This window comes from Leptonychotes weddellii, chromosome 1 (assembly GCF_054177405.1).
Source record: "Leptonychotes weddellii isolate Sample4059 chromosome 1, ASM5417740v2, whole genome shotgun sequence".
Lineage (NCBI taxonomy): Eukaryota > Metazoa > Chordata > Mammalia > Carnivora > Phocidae > Leptonychotes > Leptonychotes weddellii.
In genome coordinates this window covers 15,003,907-15,023,373 of record NC_138369.1, presented here as the reverse complement: position 1 = coordinate 15,023,373, position 19,467 = coordinate 15,003,907, and the positions used below count along the sequence as shown (strand labels likewise).

At 41.0% G+C, this 19,467-nt stretch overlaps 1 protein-coding gene across 3 annotated transcripts in view; it reads right to left on the bottom strand.

Moving 5' to 3' along the window:
- The window catches only part of ARIH2 (ariadne RBR E3 ubiquitin protein ligase 2), a 47,661-nt gene extending 29,295 nt beyond the window's left edge, over positions 1–18,366 (bottom strand). The window contains exons 1-3 of one of the 3 annotated variants that reach the window (XM_081817192.1): positions 18,215–18,366; positions 15,202–15,260; positions 12,597–12,940 (exon numbers count right to left, since the gene is read on the bottom strand). In XM_081817192.1, coding sequence (XP_081673318.1) covers positions 12,597–12,845 — 249 coding nt within the window. In that variant the 5' untranslated portion in view covers positions 12,846–12,940; positions 15,202–15,260; positions 18,215–18,366. Of the gene's footprint in view, positions 1–12,596; positions 12,941–15,201; positions 15,261–18,214 lie in introns of those variants that run through there. The other 2 variants (XM_081817191.1, XM_081817193.1) reach the window with 2 other exon arrangements.
- Between the last annotated feature and the right edge of the window lie 1,101 nt (positions 18,367–19,467).

Here is a 19,467-nt window from a genome sequence, read left to right as displayed (position 1 = left end):
ACACTATCCTCTGTCACGGCATACCCACATTCTCCTCCAGAACCCAGACAGGCACCAAGATCTTTCAGGCCTCTAGGGGATGCAGGAAGAGGCCAGATACAGCTAATCTGAGGAAGGTTTAAAAAAATAAAAAATAAAAAAAGGAAGGACAAGAGGTCTTCTGAGAGTTTGCAGAGGGTTCTGAAGGGCAGAGATGCTTACAGGAGGTTTGAGGAGACAAAATTCAAACACATGGGTTAGAGAAATGGGCAACAGGAAGCAGTTCAGTTCAGGCTGGAGTCTGAAGAAGTTACGTTAAGTTTTTCAACAGACCAAGATAATCAAAGTGGCACTTTTAGTGGATATATCAGAAAATATGAAATAGGAGAAAAAGAATTTAGATCTCCTCTCTCACCATTCTAAAAAAGGAGGTGGCAGAAACTAAAGGCAAAGAGATCTTAAAATTATTTTATGGTAGACGTCAAACTATTTTTTTTTCCCCAGCTCTCAGCATCTATCTAAAAGTTAAAATAACGGAAGACACTCAGGAAACACTTGTTTATTGGGAATCAATGAGTTCTTAACCTATCCCAATTACCAATAACAAAGAAAATCAAATGGTTTATAAAAAGCACTTCGATGAAAAGGAACAATACCTGCCACCCCGTCCCTCCCCAGCCTCCCAGTCTTCCTATCCAGGAGAAATCTCTACAGTTCTGGTTGTCACCAACCTCATTGAGCATGCCCATAATTCTATAGCAGATTTAGTTTACTTATACCACTCCCTACCACCCCCTTCCAAGGCCCAACCTTTTTATATTTAAATTACTATTTTCAGTTCCTTCTATCAGTTACCTTTGTAACTTTAAAATATTTACAGGACCAGAATTCCATTTTCTTCCTTGTGCTTCCAAAGCCACTATCCTTGGGCCATTCAAAGAAGGATATTCTTTATACATTAGGCACAAATACATTATCTCTATTTAGTAGCCACCAATTACTTATACTTGTGCCACTTATGTGTTTGATTTATATTTGCTTACAACTTTTTGCATATAGTTTTTCTGCTTTGCATAGGAATTCTAATTCCCTTGCCCCTTGTAAAAAGTTCTATGATTTCTTCACTGTATTCCAACTATCTTCCAGCTTCTTCATTTTACCTGGTGCTTGGAATCTATCCATTCCCGTTCCCGAATGAATTTTTCTTGGATCCCATCAAATCTGTGTTCAAATTTGGGCTGGCTACTTTCCAGGGTAAAACAGAGTTCCTACTGTACAGGTAACATGAGACTTTTTATTGGACTACTAGGTTAGTTCAGCCATTTCTTATTTTCCTCATTTTTTATTTTCATCTGCCAAGTTAACAGCTTCAATAAAGGTATAAGGAAAGAAAATTTTGGGAGTCCTTGCACATCTGAAAACAAGTGTATTCTGCTATGACAAATTCTAAGTTCAAAATCATTCTCCCTCAGGACTTGGAAGACTGCTGTTCCACTGCCTTCTGGTTGTCACTGTTGTGGATGACAAACTGATTCCCATTTCTTTTAGAAGACCCAGTGTATACAGAAACCTTTAGGGTTTTCCGTCTATTCTTGTTTTTCTGAAATTCTAGCACTGCGTCTTTCTTTCTTCTTCTGGGCATTGGGTAGAACCTTTCAATATGAAGAATGCTCCTTTCTTTAGATCCTGGAAATTTTCTTCTTCTTATACTTTTAAATATTTCCCTCCTTTCAATTTTTTGTTCTCACTTCCCAGAAATTCTGGTAGATGATGGATCTCTGAATTGATCCTCTATGTCTCTTTTTTCCGCATCAATTTTTGCCTGTATTTTGGCTTTATATTGAGATTTTCTCTTGATTTTTATCTTCTGATCTATCTGCGGAATATTTTTTAACTTGACAAACGCATAATTCATCTCTATGAGCTTTTTTATTTTGACAGTTTCTTCCAGATGGCATCTCCGATTGTTTCATGGATGCCATATCTTCTTGAATATCTAGGAGAATACTAAATAGTATGCTTTTAAAAACAAGCAAAATCATCTACTGGTCTGTTTCAGCTCAGATCAATTTTCCTATTTCTCTTCCATTTTGCATGTTTTCCTCAAATGTCTGGTGATTCTTGGTTAAAAAAACAAAGGGTCACCAAAAAAGGGAATGAAGTAGTGATGCATGCTATAACTTGGATGAACCTCAAAAACATCATGCTAAGTGAAAGCAACCAGACACAAAAGGTCATATATTGCATGATTCCATTTATATGACATATATAGAATAAGTAAATCCATAGAGACAAAAAAGCAGATTAGTGGTTGCCCAGGGCTGGGGGGAGTGAGAAATAACTGTTTAATGGGTACCAGGTTTCCTTTTGGGTAATGAAAATGTTCTGGAACTAGATGGAGATTATGGTTCCACACTGTGAATGTACTAAATGCCACTGAATTTCAACTTTAAAATGGTTAATTTTTTTTTAAAGATTTTATTTCTTTATTTGACAGAGAGAGAGATAGCGAGAGCAGGAACACAAGCAGGGGGAGTGGGAGAGGGAGAAACAGGCTTCCCGCCGAGCAGGGAGCCCGATGTGGGACTCGATCCCAGGACCCTGGGATCATGACCTGAGCCGAAGGCAGACACTTAACGACTGAGCCACCCAGGCGCCCTAAAATGGTTAATTTTATATGAACGTTACAATTTTAAAAGGGGAGCAGGTGTCAGGAAAATGAATCCTAACTCTGTGTACATGGACAGAACCTGTCAACTGACAGGCTTTTCTTTAGGGTGCTTAATTAGAGGCAGCATATACGTAAGACTCAAGAGCCCCCAAAGTGACCAATGAGGTCAGCCCAATGTCACTCTCTAAGGGCCCTATTTCTTCCCAGGTTATCCTATTTCTTAAAAATAAGGAGACTATTTTGTCTAGAAACCAAGTGGGAGCAGGGTTAACTATTTTACATAGAAATCTTTAATTAACCCTCTCATTTGCAGCTCACTTATCTCTTCCATCCAGCCTTTGTCAGTCAAATCAGAGCTCAGTCTCTTCGAAGATCTGCTGGACAAACTGGCTCCTATGTGCAAGGTCCCCACAAGCCACCCCCTCTACTTATTCTCTTTGTTGTATTATGAGTTTATAACATGAATATGCCTTTACTTTCATTTTCATGATATTTCAACATAGAAAACCACACCTAAATTTACCTCATGCTCTTCATCATCATCTCTCTCCCTGCCCTCTCCAACTCTCCAGACAACCACTGATTTACTTTCCTTCACAATGGGTTTGCATTTTCTAGAATTTTATATGATTCAAATCATAAAATATTTACTCTTTTCTCCCCCTGAGTTCCCTCATGCAGCATACTTTTTTGGGATTTACCAATGACGCTTATATAAGCCATTCACTTTTTATACTGCTGAGAAATATATTGTTCTATGGGCACGCCATTATTTGTTCATTCATCTGTTTGTGGATATTTGGGTTGTTTCCAGTTTTTGGCTATTGCAAATAAAACTGCTACAGACATTTGAATACCAAACAAACAAAAACAAATGGAGGGGGGACAAAGGTATGTAAGGACAACCAACCATCTTGTAGCAGAAGCCAATGTTAACACTCTAGCAAAAAATAAAAAAATGAAGTGTTCTATGTCATAAAATTCAAAACTTTTAAAACATTCACATTGTATTTATGATTGCAGATATTATTAGTCATTTTTACAGCTACTCATTATCAGCATGGTCCTAAGAATCCACTTTTATCTTGATAATCGATGACACAGGAAGTTACATTTAGACATCAAAAATATTACAGGAAAAAAAATACAAGAAACCTATCCAACTTGTCAGTATAATTGGGTGTCTTTATCCTACTCCCACTCCAGTTATGAAACCAGTACACTCTGAATGTTGGACACATCCTTTCGGCAGCTAAAGAAAGAACGCACTCTTTCTTCCTTGCTTCGATAACCTGAATTGTTTCACAATTTTTTTGTACTTCCACATGAATTCTCCACACGAATATAATGTATAATACCTTGCCTCGCCTCTGAAGATTTTGTTTTTATTATGTCTGCATGAAGTTCAGGCTTCTGTATCAGAATTGACAACACTAATTCTGAGATACACCCCAAGCTGGGAACCATACATCTACCAGGTATATACTGTCTCTGCTTAGAATTCAGCCGGCTTCATGGAAGTCCTTTGGTAAGTGTGTCTTCTATTTACAAATGGGAACATACAGAAGTAGAGGTCTGGGATTAAATTCTCAACTTTTGCATTTATTGACTTGGCTTAGACAAATCAACAAAAAGCAACTCTCAAAGAGTTTAAGCCCTGGCTTACAAACAACAGTTTCCAATTAGCATAAATACACAGCAAGAAACATGCACAGAGTGGTACAGAGACAGGAGTGTCCAACTCTGCCTGGGGAACAGGGAGGGCTTCGCGGGAGAAGAGAGTCAAGGGTAAATCCTCAGCTTCCAGCTTGGTGGATGGTGGTATCACCAATTAAGACAGAGAATCCAGGAAGCTAAGTTTAATGGCATTGGAGTTATTTCTTATAAAAGGAGGCAAAGCTATCTACAGACTCTGGAAAATGAGAGCCTAAAGTAAGGGATAAAAGAAATGAGAATGAGTAGAGCATGTACTGGCCAAGAAAAAAATCGCTAGTCAAAGAGCAAATTTCCCAGACGGAGACCACTCTGTTCATGATTATAAGAACAGCTCTGTTCTGTTAAAATCTCTAAACCAACCTTTTGCTTACTCTCCCTGTATTTTTCTCCATTTATGGTTGATAACTTGTGGTTTTCACAGTAAAACCATTTCATGTGTATAAAGGTTTGTGACAGTTCAAAGAAAAGGGAACACAACATAAGCTTCAAATTCTGACAATTCATGTCAATTTGAGTAATCAAGCCACAGCGTAGACACATTTTAGGAAGAGCAAGATAAGAAGCTTCCTGTATCTCTATACCTTTCTCAAATCTTTCCTATAACTCTTCCCTTTTTTGGGCAGAGAAATCTAATCTGTCAATTTTTTCCTAGAGCAGTAAGGGCAAAGGCAAAGTAAAAAACAAAAAACAAAACAAAACACCAAGAACAGGGGACACAGGGACAGAGCACAAGTTAAAGAAAAGTAAGGAGATGCCCCAATAAGAACCCCAAAAGCAACTAAGCACTTCATTAAGTAGTGCTATTAATGCAGGCCCAAGACCAAACACTGCAGTCAACCAAAAATGTAGGAATAACAGACAAGCTATATTCCCCTGCATCCTTTTCCTGGTCCCAATTCAAAATTCATTTTGTGTTATTTTTACTTTTCTTATCAGTGGGCCCCAGGAGAAGGGAACCAGAGGCTCTGAAGACAAAAAAAAATCCAAAGTACATGATCCATCTACCACATGCACACTCAGAGACATCATCAGCAATATGTCACCCAGAACCTTCCTCAATGTGGCTTTTAGCCTATAACCAAAAATGCACAATCCTAAGAATTCTAAGGAACCACAACAAATATGTGAAAGTAACAATCCCATTGTTCTGCACTTGCCCTGCCTCCACCATGACCATTTGTTTGAACATTCATGTGCCAGGCACTTTACATGCATTATCTCATTTAATGCAGTGAAGGAGGTATTTTTATCATTATTTTACACATGAGAAAACTGAAGCTTAGAGATGTTGAGGAAGTTGCCCAAGGTCACATTATATTAAATGGCAAAAATGGGAATGGAGCCCAACCATCTGACCACTAGCTCAGGCTCTGGCCAAGGCCCAATAGACACAAAGGCCACATTCATGAAAGTGTTCACAGCAACATAACCAGTCCCCAAGAAATGTAACACATAAGTACTTACCTAAATACCCAATAGGGAAAGTCTGAGCAAATTATGGCTCAATATGATGATGTGATATTTAGCCATTTAAAGTAATTTATGAGGATGAAATAAAAAAAGGGGGAAATATTTAAAATACAGGCATACCTCATTTCATTATATTTTGCAGATATTGTATTTTTTTATAAATCGAAGGTCTGTGGCAACCCTGCATCAAGTTAGTCTATCAGTACCATTTTTCTAATAGCATTTGCTTACTTCATGTCTCTGTGTCACATTTTGGTAACTCTTGAAATATTTCAAATTTTTTCATTATTATTATATTCGCTATGGTGATCTGTGATCAGTGATTACAACTTGCTAAAAGCTCAGATGATGGTTAGCACTTTTTAAGCAATAAGGTATTTTTTTATTAAGATATTCACATTGTTTTATAGACACAATGCTATTGCACACTTAACAGACTACAGTATAGTGTAAATATAACTTTTATTTGCACTGGGAAACAAAAAAAATTCATATGATTTGCTTTTTTGTGGTATTTACTTTATTGCAGTGGTCTGGAACCAAACTTGCAATATCTCTGAGGCATGCCTGTATATAAGAAAAAAGCAGAATATAAAAATACATGTACATAACAATTACCAGAATGTAACGTCAACCAGGGCAGGGACCTATCTATGTTGTTCAATGCTATTTTTTCAGTGCTTGGCACATAGTAACTGCTTAATAAACATCGGTTGAATGAATGAATTGAAGCACAGTAATATTATATACGAATATAGGTAATACCTGAAGGATTATAAGCAAGGAAGAAAACTTTTATTTTAGGTTAAGGAATTATGAAGGATATTTCTTCTTTAAATACTGTAGTAACATCTCAACAATAAAAAGTTAAATATAAGTAAGTTAAGGATTAGAACACAAATGTAGGATTAAAAGCACCCCTTAAGGGGGCGCCAGGGTGGCTCACTCAGCTGAGCAGCTTTTTTTTTTTTTTTTTTAAGATTTTATTTATTTGTTTGAGAGAGAGAGAGCATGAGGGGGTTGGGGAAGCAGAGGGAGAGGGAGAAGCAGACTCCCCACTGAGTAGGGAGCCCACCGCAGGGCTCTATCCCAGGACCCTGGGATCATGACTCAAGCTGAAGGCAGACACTTAACCGACTGAGCCAACCAGGCACCCCGTGGCTGACTCTTGATTTCAGCTCCCGTCATGATCTCGGGGTCCTGGGGTTGAGCCCCGTGTTGTAGGGCTCGGCAGGGAGCGTGCCTGGGATTCTCTCCCTCTGCCCTTCCCCCTGCTTGTGTGCTCTCTAAACTAAATAAATCATAAAATAAAATAAGACCACCCCTTGATTACCCATGGTTCCTGTGATAGCGTGCAAGCGCAAGAAAAAGACTAGAATAAAAGCTGGCCTTGAATCTGATTGAAAGCTTCTTTTCTGGAAGGCGGTAAACATGATGTGTGTACTGCCAGGTGCACAGTGAGCACACAAAGTCAATGATAACAATAACCTTTCTAAACTGGCAAGATAGGGACAACTGTTAGCACTAGTTGTACTTAGGCAATTCTCAACGTCACTCTGGACATTTCTCATCTCCCTTTTAAAAATAAATTTGTACATCAGTAAAATGCACATTAGATTTCCAGACTAAAGGCATCATGAAGTATGTCAACGCACCCACTAATAACCAACTATCTGAAACACAGGAATTTAATTTAGATTCTATTGAGATACAGGCATGCAAAGAAACCTGACATCAGGTCATAAAAATAGAAATGAGATGGCTTCTCAGCACATAAACACTCAGTGTTACCAGGCCCAGCTTGAGGATACTTTCCCCTTAATAGTAATAAAAAAACAACAATTACCATTAACAAATACATAAATAAAAATGAAATGGTCTAAAATCCTACTATATCAGGATACAAAAAAGTTGACGTAATAAGTAAAATTAAAGTCTTTTCCAGATATTATACAAAAACTTGGTACCACTTAAGACTAAATATAAGGTATTTTGTGAAGAACATCAATTGCTCAGGTTACCAGTACCAAATGCATAGAAATAGATTGTTTTGAACACAAAACTATAAAGACTTCTGCACTTGGAGTCAGAAGCCCTGAAAACTAATTATGATTCATCCACAAAGGGGAAAAATGATCCACAGAAAAAGAATCACAAAACATTTTCCAGCCACATTTTGCTGAATATCAAATACTAGATTTTAAAATAAATTCAAGCAAGAGGGTGGCAGAATAAAGTATTCTTTCCCAGCTCTACTGTAGTTAATACAGCAATTCATAAAGCAAGAACTAGAAACACTCATTATAGCCAGCTTATTTCTCCAATCCTATCTGGGGGAACACAAGGCTTAAGAAGTGAACAGCCGCAGTTCAGCAATGAAGAAGTTTAAAAAATCCAATAGCAAAGACACCCCAGGCTTCATTCACAATCCTCCACATTTTACTCCCTTTAACCTATACTTCTTAGTCTCCTGCTTTAGCTCAGAAGGTAACTTTCCCACCCCCATGCTTATTAACCTGTGGGGCTTGGACTTGACTCGTGTTACCTGCACTGCCCTTCTACTCCACCTTGAAGGATCTCCTGCAACACAAAGCTCCGAGAGCTCACTTTGGCTCCATTAGACTAGATCTAGCCCAAAATGGACTATTTCTTCTCCTTTCTTATGTGTTTGGGTGGGGCCCTGAACCACATTCCTCCTCTCCTGCCCACATCCCTAGCATGCTGCTCAAAGAGTAGCATGCGGGAGACTCCTCTGGCCCATCACCAATGAAAGCCAGCCTGGAATATCTGGGCAGCTTGATTGCAAATGCCTCAGGAGTTTCACAGAACAGCACTAACAGGATTCACTGAATGACAAAATTCTTCTTGACTAACTACTACATATTTTGCAATAAAAATGTCTGTTCAAAGAAAAGGCCTCTCTCATCTATAACAATCAAATAGTCTTTGTGTGAGTTTCATATGAAAATACAGGGTTTTAAAAAGTTAGCTTTGTTTTCCTTGAAGACTTTCTTTAAGACCTAAAGACATACACAATCATGACAAATATTTGCCAGAGATTTTCCCCCTCCTACAATATAATAACTCACCTGGCAATCATCCAATCTCTAATGACTACAGTTGACACTTGAACAACATGGGTTTGAACCGTACAGAGCCACTTACACACAATTTTTTTTTACAATACTGTACTGTAAATGGCTTTTCCTTATGACTTTCTTTTTTTTTTTTTAAAGATTTTATTTATTTATTTGAGAGAGAGAGAATGAGAGAGAGCACATGAGAGGGGGGAGGGTCAGAGGGAGAAGCAGACTCCCCGCCGAGCAGGGAGCCTGATGCGGGACTCGATCCAGGGACTCCAGGATCATGACCTGAGCCGAAGGTAGTCGCTTAACCAACTGAGCCACCCAGGCGCCCCTCCTTATGACTTAACATTTTCTTTTCACTAGCTTACTTTATTGTAAGAATCTGGTATGTAATACATGTAACATACAGAGTATGTGTTGACTGTTATTGGTAAGGCTTCCAGTCAACAGTAAACTACTAGCATTAAGTTCTGGGGGAGTCAAAAGTTATATGCATATTTTTGGCAGTGTGGGGGTTGGCACCCCTAATCCCCATCATTGTGCAAGGGTCAACTGTATCCTATCTGTGTAAGATGACAGCTCATTCTAAAAACAATGCTTCTGTTTTGCCATTATTTGAACACCAGTAGTTTCCCCCAATAACAGATAAGCATTTTCTCTGTTGTCTATCCTTAGCCCTTAACCTGATTTCCTGGGCACTTTCCTTTCTCAATTAATGATCTTACTCATGGACTTGTCTTACAACACATACAGGAAGTTACCCTGACACCAGGGGCCCTCACTAAACCAAAAACCCAGTGTCCCAGACAACTGGAATTTTAATATTTAAGAGACATCAAATCTCAAAAGGCAACAAAAGGCTTAATTTTATGCTAGACAATGGCTCATCCATAGGTAACTGCCAACACACAAACAAGTAAAACAGACGAGTATCAGTGAAAAAGTCAAGCCAGTCCTCAAACTTAGCTTTCATTCATAAACAACTGTTCATATGGCTATAATTTTAAACCATATACATGTCATATTTTCTACCAGCCACATAGCACCTAAATCATATGAAAGAATTAAGTATCTTGATATGTCACAGAGTTGTACAAACAGCACCACGATCACCACTGATCTCCACTCTCAGATACACATGCAACAGGGGAGCTAGAATAGCCAAAGTACCAATAAACACCGTTCTGTAAATGCAGCACGTAAAGTATTCCCTCTCATCTCATAAAATATTAATTACAAAAATAAAAATGTTAAGTTTTTAGCCAGCCTGAAAAAGGAAGATCGTATGTGATTCCCTCTCCTTTACCCTTAACCAAGCTGTTTTTGCCTAGCCTCTTTGGTCAAATTCCCAAACTACTTAAAACACCACTGAGTCCCTTCATGTGCAGCCAAGCCACCAAAAGAGCCAGGACCCTGCTGCCCTGCCCCTGAAAGAAAATGGTTATTAGCATGCTTCTCAGTGAGGTCTAGGAAGGGGGGAAAAATCTATCTTCTACTGTGATCTAAATTTTCATGGACTATTTTCCCCTTTGCCCCATTTTCTCTTTAACCCTTTCCTAGTGTTTCAACTTTCCTCCATCTCTTTTTATTTCTTCCTCTCTATACCAAGTTCGTTTTGCTCCTTCCTTTCATGATCTTGAGGGTCAGAACAATGCCTTTTCCTAACAGCAGAGAAGGATGTACAGTAGACGGACCAGGGAATCTAGTTCACAGCAGCATCAGCTATTGTCATCAACAGCTGACAAAATTCACAGTATCCAAGAAACTATTCAACACCTACTATGGATGAAACACTGTGACAGGAATGATGGGGGAGAAAAGGTATAAAGCAGTTTCTGCCCCCCATGAAGTGACAATCTAGTTGGAGAGATCAGGCAAAAATACATGGAAAGGTAAAACAACATAAAGCGGTCCAAACACTTCAGTATGTACTTTAATATACATGAGCTGTAATGTTCATGCACCGAGAACAAACCACTGTGCTGTAGGGGTCTCAAGAAGGCTCACTCAGGAAAAGTACAAGCTAGACTCTGAAGGAGCCCTCAAGGTATAAAAGGTGAGGAAGGAAAGGGAGGGCTTTCTAAAATGGGGAGAAGACTTTCCAGAGGGCTGACCCTATATCAGCTTAACAGCAAGGAAAAATGTAAAATGGGTAAATTTTATGTTACATGTATTTTACCACAATTAAAAAAAATGAGGATAGGTGTCTGGGCCCCTCAGCTGTCTCCAGCAGGGTAGGAAAGTCAGCACAGATGGAACAGAATTCTTATGCACAGATGAGAACATCTGATGAACTTAGTCAACTGAAACTGTCCAGCACGTAGCCACACCTGATGATACCTTTTCTAATTTTAAATACCAACACTGTGTATAACCTGACAAAATGGTTAAAGCAAAAGAAACTAGTTGACCAGATAGAGAGGTGTGTGCATTGTGAGGAAGAGATCTGATGCCTTTTCCACCACGGAAATGTCCTCTGGAAACAAGAGGTCCCAGCAGCTTTGCTAAAGCTATGGGGTAGAAATCCCAAATCCAGAGGTTCCAATGGGTCTCCATTCTTCACAGTTTTCTGACCACAAGAGAGGAAGTCTGCAACCCTCCCAGGAGCGAGTCACAAAAAAAGCTGTAGATTACAACTTCCCACTAGTTGCTAATAAAGCCCTGAATATCCAAATCGAAGGTATTAGTGAGCCTTCGCTGACCACCTGGGGAAAAAAAAAATCCCTAAACTAGTAGATAAAGTAGCTTTTAGAGAAATCACACACGGCATACCTTAGTTACTTCCATTTAAATACCAACAAGAAAATTACTTGGTTGAAATCATGCCAATGTGCCCTTGACCTTCAATTTAAGCAGATAACAAGATCCATATAACAGTTCCTGAAGGAAGGGCAATGAAATAAGAGAAATGTCCCCACTTTCACATAATGGCCAACATTAGAGGAGAAATTTTAAATTGTCTGGGAAATTGTCTAAATGACCATAAAAATATTCATAGTACATAGTGTTTTATGTGAGTGGACTATGTACTAGTCTAATATTACATAGCACAAAACGTACATGGTAAGGACAATAACCCGCCTGAGGTGCAAGATTGAAAAGCATACTAATTTTGTGTTAAAAATAAGATTCTTGCTGGAATAACTAACTCTTTAAAGTTTCCATATAACACCCCCAAAATCAAGGAAATACAAGCTAAAATCTCTTTCAACATTAGACATTAGTATATGAAACAATGGAGTTCAATTAGCCCAAAGGCACTGATTATTCAGGGCACATTCTGGGTACCTCTCAAGACATTTGCCAGAAATTCACACATGGTTATATGGAGGATGGTGATTCTGAGGCTAATCTTATCTTACCTCATAAAGTTTTATAAGACTCACTTTCTGAAACCAGTGTTAATCTACATAATTCTGCTTCTATGTATTTCCAGTCTATCCTGAATCCACCCCATCCTTCCTAATTCTTAGTAACTTGGGAATTTGAGAGCCTTAAATATGCATATTTTAGAAAACAAAGTAAAGCATCAAATGTCCAACTAATACAACGCATACCTAAATTTAGTTTCACTACAGCGCCATTCAATCAGTCTGGAGGAGACATCAGTTAGCAACAGCTTGTATTTAGATTTAATTGGGGGAATTACACTTGGAATTGACAACACTGCTCACCTTTAGGACAGAGGCTAAGCTGGTCATGTGCTCATTGAGGGCACCCTCGGACTCCTTGTAGGTCAAACAGGTGAACTGGTACTCCTCAGGATCAAAGGCGTCGGCCCCCTGCTGCTCCACATCGCTGGCTACTCCCACGTAATAGTCCTCTATGTCCCCAGGGTCCTCATCCTCTTCTTCCTCCTCACAATTTGGGTCATAGTCCTCTTCATTGCTGTCAGACCCCTGGCTATTCATGTCCACAGACATCTTAGCATCCAGCCAAGTTGCAGATCAGGAAAGCAGTTTTTTTCCCTCCCCCCAAACTTTACCACTTTCTCAAATGCATTAGTGTTTTTTGTCTTCTAAGGAAGGAAAAGAAAAAAATAAGTGTTACTTACTTTCACTATGAGAAGTTATAACAGTAACCACTGAAGAATCAAAATGGTATAGCCTGGTCCTATCCCCATTATGGCCTATTCCAACTCTGGTCTCATATTGGAAACACCATCATCTCCCTGACCAGGCTTATCTAAGGAAAACTCATTCCTTGACAAGCAGAAGCAGCTAATAATGGTAACTGCACATGAAGGGCCTGGCATGAAAGAGTCAGGAAGGCCATCTACTCCATGTCAAAGGGTCAAATTCCCAAGGATTTATCCTTCCTGCAGGAGTCCTTAAGAAAGAGGCACATCCCCACAGTTGGAGGCCCACAAGGGAAGCAACCTAAAGGTTGAGCTACCAAAATTTAAAATCTCTTTGCTAATTATGCCCCACTGGGAAGTGACACAGACGGTACACAAATGACACAATTCCTTTCTACTATAATGTCTAGGAAAAGAATACCACTGTTTCACAGACATAACTCTCAGATATCTGGAAAACAGGTGCATGGTTAGTAAAGAAAATGAAAGACACAAAGCTCTTCAACATCCTCCTCTAGTCTGCAAAGTTAACTGATTTTTCAGTTTTAAAGGATTCTACTGGTTCTTTAAAAGGGGTACTTTGACACAAAGAAATTGATCCAACAGCAAAGGAAAACGACAGATATACAGAGAAGATTTTGGCAAATACCCATTAACTTTTCTGCACAAGTACTGTTTCAAGCAATCATCTGCAAGAAACAGTATTAAATAGTGATTTTTTTAAAAAAGATTTTATTTATTTGTCAGAGAGAGAGAGAGAGCGCACAAGTAGGGGGAGCAACAGCAGAGGGAGAAGCAGGCTCCCCGCTGAGCAAGGAGCCCAATCTGGGACTCAACCCCAGGACTCTGGGATCATGACCTGAGCTGAAGACAGATGCTTAACCCAGTGAGCCACCCAGGCGTCCCTTAAATAGTGATTTAAATCTAAAAACTAATAGGACTTTAAAATGCAAGAGCATCTGGATTGGATGGTATGTAAATAACTTACATAACCAAATCTGGATTAAATACAAAAGTATTTATAAAGTCTATTTGAAATAGTTAAGCTCTCAAGAGGTGGCTCAGTCGGTTAAGTGTCCAACACTTTTATTTTTTTTAAAGATTTTATTTATTTGACAGAGAGAGACAGTGAGAGAGGGAACACAAGTAGGCGGGGTGGGAGAGGGAGAAGCAGGCTCCCCGCTGAGCAGAGAGCCCGATGCGGGGCTCAATCCCAGAACCCTGGGATCATGACCCGAGCCGAAGGCAGACGCTTAACGACTGAGCCACCCAGGCGCCCTAAGTGTCCAACTCTTGATTTGGGTTCAGGTCATGATCTCAGGGTCGTGAGATCAGCAGGGAGTATGCCTGAGATTCTCTCCCTCTGCCCGTCCCCCTGCTCTCACTGTGCGAGCTTTCTCTCTCTAAAAAGAATAAAATAATCTAGGGGTGCCTGCGTGGCTCAGTCAGTTAAACGTCTGCCTTTGGTTCAGGTCATGATCCCAGGGTCCTGGGATCGAGTCCCGCATTGAGCTCCTTGCTCAGCAGGGAGCCTGCTTCTCCCCTGCCCTCTGCCTGCTGCTCCCCCTGCTTGTGCTTGCTCTCTGTCAAATAAATAAATAAAATCTTTAAAAATAAAATGAATACATAAAATAATCTTAAAAAAAAAGAAATAGATAATCTCTCAAAAAATCAACCATAATTAAGACAAGAAATAAAAATTAAAACACATTAGGGGCACCTGGGTGGCTCAGTCGTTAAGCGTCTGCCTTCGGCTCGGGTCATGATCCCAGGGTCCTGGGATCGAGCCCCACATCGGGCTCCCTGCTCGGTGGGAAGCCTGCTTCTCCCTCTCCCACTCCCCCTGCTTGTGTTCCTGCTCTAGCTATCTCTCTCTCTGTCAAATAAATAAATAAAATCTTTAAAAATTATTTTAAAACACATTAAAATGAACGTGTTAAAAAAAAAAAGAATTGGTAGTGAATAACCAGTCTAAAGGACTACAGAGCCACCTTTTAATATAAAAATATCAGTGAATCTAAGTTTGACATGCTAACCATAAATGCCCAGTTTTTTTAAAATCACGTTAATGAGAGAGCAGTAATGTAATATTTGCAGTTTGACTTTTAACAAATTATTTTATATGGTAGAATCACCTAATTGCAAATGAACTATGGTACTTTTCCCTTAGGAGAAAAAATTAATCTTTAAATTAAAAATACCTGAATTCTTGAAGATCTTTCAAGATGTCACCCCAAATATTCTGTCATATAATTTCCATCTGAAATGAAAAGAGAAAATTCTATTTATATTTTTGAAGTTGGTACCCTGGTTTTGCAAATTTATTTTTTAACAAGCAAAGACATTTAAAAGGATAAGCAGCAAGGGACCAGAGTAACTATGAAATTATTTTCTTATAAGTCCCACAGAAACATGTATGTCATATTAAAAAGAGTTACATGGTCTTCTAAAAAAGAAAATATTCGAAGTAAACAGCCAATAATTATTTAACCTAGAATACCGGTAATGTAAGTAGGTACCCAATTCCCTCCCTTAGTTTGAAAACCCACCACCTTACTCCTATGGTTCAGATTCCCTAAATTACTATCACAATTTCAATCCTAAATGTTACAAAGTGGACAAAGTAAACTGGAACTGACTTAAAATGAGATTTTTAGTATAAAGTCACTTCCATGGTGATAATCTAACACAAAATATTGCCAATATTTCAGATCTCACTTTACTCATGAAAAAATTATTTTGAAATAAGTGTCCCCAATAGGATGCCCACTAGGCAATATTAATACCCGTGTGCCGTCTCTCTTCTGACATGCTCAAAGGCCATCTGACCTGCTCAGAGATACAGATCTCACTATCCAAGACTAAATAAGTAAGCAAGGCTACTTGCTTATTCAATTAGAAATCTTATGTCTATTTCTTTATCCTTTAGGATTTCTCAGAAAACTTGGGATGCCTGGGTGGCTCAGTCGGTAAAGCGTCTGCCTTCGGCTCAGGTCATGATCCCAGGGTCCTGGGATTGAGTCCCGCATTGGACTCCTTGCTCAGCAGGGAGCCTGCTTCTCCCTCTGCCTGCTGCTCCCCCTGTTTGTGCTCTTTCCCTCTGTACCTCTCTGTCTTTGACAAATAAATAAATAACCTCCTAAAAAAAAAAAAAGGATTTCTCGGAAAATTAAAACTTATAACTTCCAAAAAAATACTTCAAACATAGGTAAATATAAACCAAATGAAAATCAAAGTCCAAACAATGATTATGGAAGATCTAAAATAGTAGAGAACAACTGATTTTTAAAAATCTTTTTTCTTTTACCTGTATATTATTTAAGGTACTGCTTATTGGGCAAATAAAATTCATAAATATTGCTCCCATCTACAAAATTTCACTACCAATATTAGCTCTCATTTAGTGAGAGCCAATTGCAGGTTTGACTCATTCTCATTAAATTTTCACAACCCTACAAAGTGGCTCTCATCCCCTTCTTACAAATGAGAAAACCACAGTTCAAAAAGGTTAAGCGACTTGCCAGGATCACACTGCTGGTAACCGGTATTACCCAGAGTCAATACTTCCACCAGATCCATTGGCTACGGGGACTCCCCACCACCCTCCCAGAGAACCTAATACTATCCACAAAGCTACCTTCAGAATCATAACAAACAGAAGACCATGCTTTCCACTTTCTCTGGATTTTCCCCCAGGATTTGAACCTAGAGGTTGCCCATAGGCTTCTCACCAACTAAATACTCAAGAAGCAGGAGAAAACTTCATATTCCCCTCCCCTCCAAAAAAAGAGAAAGTGATTTCATACTTAGTGGGAGTTCTAGGTCTAGATTTAAAGATTTATTTATTTACTTATTTATATGAGAGAGAGAGTACATGGGAGGGAGGAGGGTCAGAGGGAGAAGCAGACTCCCCGCTGAGCAGGGAGCCCGATGCGGGACTCGATCCTGGGACTCCAGGATCATGACCTGAGCTGAAGGCAATCGCTTAACAACTGAGCCACCCAGGCGCCCATAGGTCCAGATTTAGATAAAAACTTAATTTTTAATCTTTTCAAAGTTAAATATCCCTAATTCTACTCAAAAGAGTGCTGACATTGTTCAAAGGGGCCAGAATGTTATTACCTTATTAAAAGAACTGATGACAACGCTTTGATTTCCTTTGGATGTTAAATATTATCCCTCCACCCCACACATAAAAGGAGTAATAGAAATTTACCCCCCCCCCCCAGCCAAAGTCACGTGTTCAGGAGACGTTGACACTCTCCCTGGGCTAAAGGATCCAAACTGAAGACTTCTCTCTGTTTAAAGTTGACGAGAACACTTTTTGGCGACTCTGAAGATGTTTACTCCAGACATAATATTTGGCTCTGAATGGTCATTTACTAACGCTACATCTCCGAAGAAAACTACTTAGCACTTTTAAAATATAAACCAGTAACTTACTTTCCAAAACCCTACACTCTAATACGGTAGCCACTAGCCCCATGTAGTTATTAAAATTTGACTTAAAAATAAAAACCTAAAATTTGGTTTTTCAGTCTCACTAGCCGTAAGTCAAATGTTCAATAGCCACGTGTAGCTAGTGGCTACCCTACTTAAGAACAAAAGTATAGAATATGTCGGTTGTGGCAGAAAGTTCTACGGGACAGAGCAACAATCAGTACAGAAGTGAAGTCATCCGACAACACGGCTGTCTCTCCCGCCGCTAGCACAGCAGCGTCCGGCGAGACGGCGGCGCAGCTCCTGGGCCGCACGTTTCTACCGAGGCGCAGGGACAGTCGCGAGGACACGGAGCCCACGCGCAGGGGGACCCTTCGCAGGCGAGCGTTAACTAACTGTGCGGGTGGCACTGCGAGGGCTCCGAATGATGACTAGAGTGAGAAGCCCCGGAGGCGGCGCGTATCCCCGGCGCGCCGGGTGGGGAGGGCCAAGATGCGCCGGCGCCAGTCGGTCAGAGGCGCTGGCCTCCGACCTCTCCGGGAGCTGTGAAGACGGCGGGAGGAGGAAAAACGGAGAAACGCCAGGAGCCAGCCCGCCCCGGTGGTAGCCTTCAGCCGCCCCTCCGCGGGCGGCGCTGGGCGCTGAGACGGGGAACCGGCGGCCGGGGGCACTGGGGCCTCGCGGGCGGCGACGAAGGCGGAGGCGCGCGGAGAGCCCACCCCCCTCCCCGGCCCGCCTGGGTAAACAAGGCCGCGACCCGCGCCGCACACTTACCGGGAGCCGCAGCCCGCGGCCGCTGAGCCCCGGCGGGCCAGACCGGGTCCGGCCGGGCCAGAGGTTTCAGACACAGACGCAGACGCGGCGGGCGGAGGCGACGGGCCGACGCCGGTCAAGGCCCGCGCTCCTTCCTCCCGCGGAGCGGTCTCCGCAGCTCCGGAAGTGCTCAGTGCAGTTGCGTCACTTCCGGCCCGGGGTCGACCCGCGGTCGCCGAAGTCGCGACTGGTGCTGGGTAATAGCGTCCCTTGGCCAACGCTTCACTGCAGCCCAGCACTCCGATCCCGAGTGTGACCCGGCACGGCCCGCGCCCACGGCTGCGGGAGGCAGCGGAGGAGAGAAGTCGGCTTATTGGAGAGTGGTCAAGGCATCTCTTCCGGCTTTCTCCTACCGGCGCCGCCCGCCGGGATAATTTTAACCAGCGTTTTTCTGATGGACTGCTCGCTTCACTGTTTGTATTCGAGTGTAGTGCACATAGAAGACATACTGACGCCTATGGAGTGGTAAAGGACTGTTGTTTCCCGGCCGCTATCTGGTGGAAGAAGAATTGGGGTTTCAGGTCCCCGCGCCGGGCCGGGAATTTCTGCTTACACTCTCAGGCCGCCACCTGGTGGCCCCCGAGCCGCAGATACCACGCCGGGCTTTCCCTTTACTCTCCGCTGCGTGGCCTACCCAGTTCTTCAGCTTCCCATTCATCGTACAAGATTGAATCGTGATTTTGTTTCTTAAATTCCACTCTTGCCTTGCTACACGGTTTCTTCAAAGAGTTTAGGAAGTATGTGCCCTTATGACTGCCAGTTAACTTCTAGTACCTGTTGCCAAGCATGGTGGATAGAAAGGCACTGAGGCTCACTCAAGTTGCTGCTGCACAAGTGAAAATGCGGGTGTGAAGCCAGTGATGTTAGGGAGCATCCTGGCTGTGCAAGTCCTCCCATAACCCAAATTATTTCCATCCATACACAAGTCGTCTATGTCTGATATGCAAGATATCTGTGTGTAACGAGCTCTCTTAGTTCTTGCTTCTTGGGTGTATTCGTGCATTTCTTATACATGGTTTTCAGCTTTCAGTTTAAGAGCATGTACCTAAGTCAGGCGCAAATACTAGAAAGCCTCCCTCCCTCCCCCAAAAGGGAAACAAATACTAGAAAGCCCAAATTAATTTGGAGTGAAAATTAATAGCAATGACTAACAATTGTAGGATTATGAATTCTATGTATGTTGGCAACATAAAAGTCTACTAAACTTCAATGTG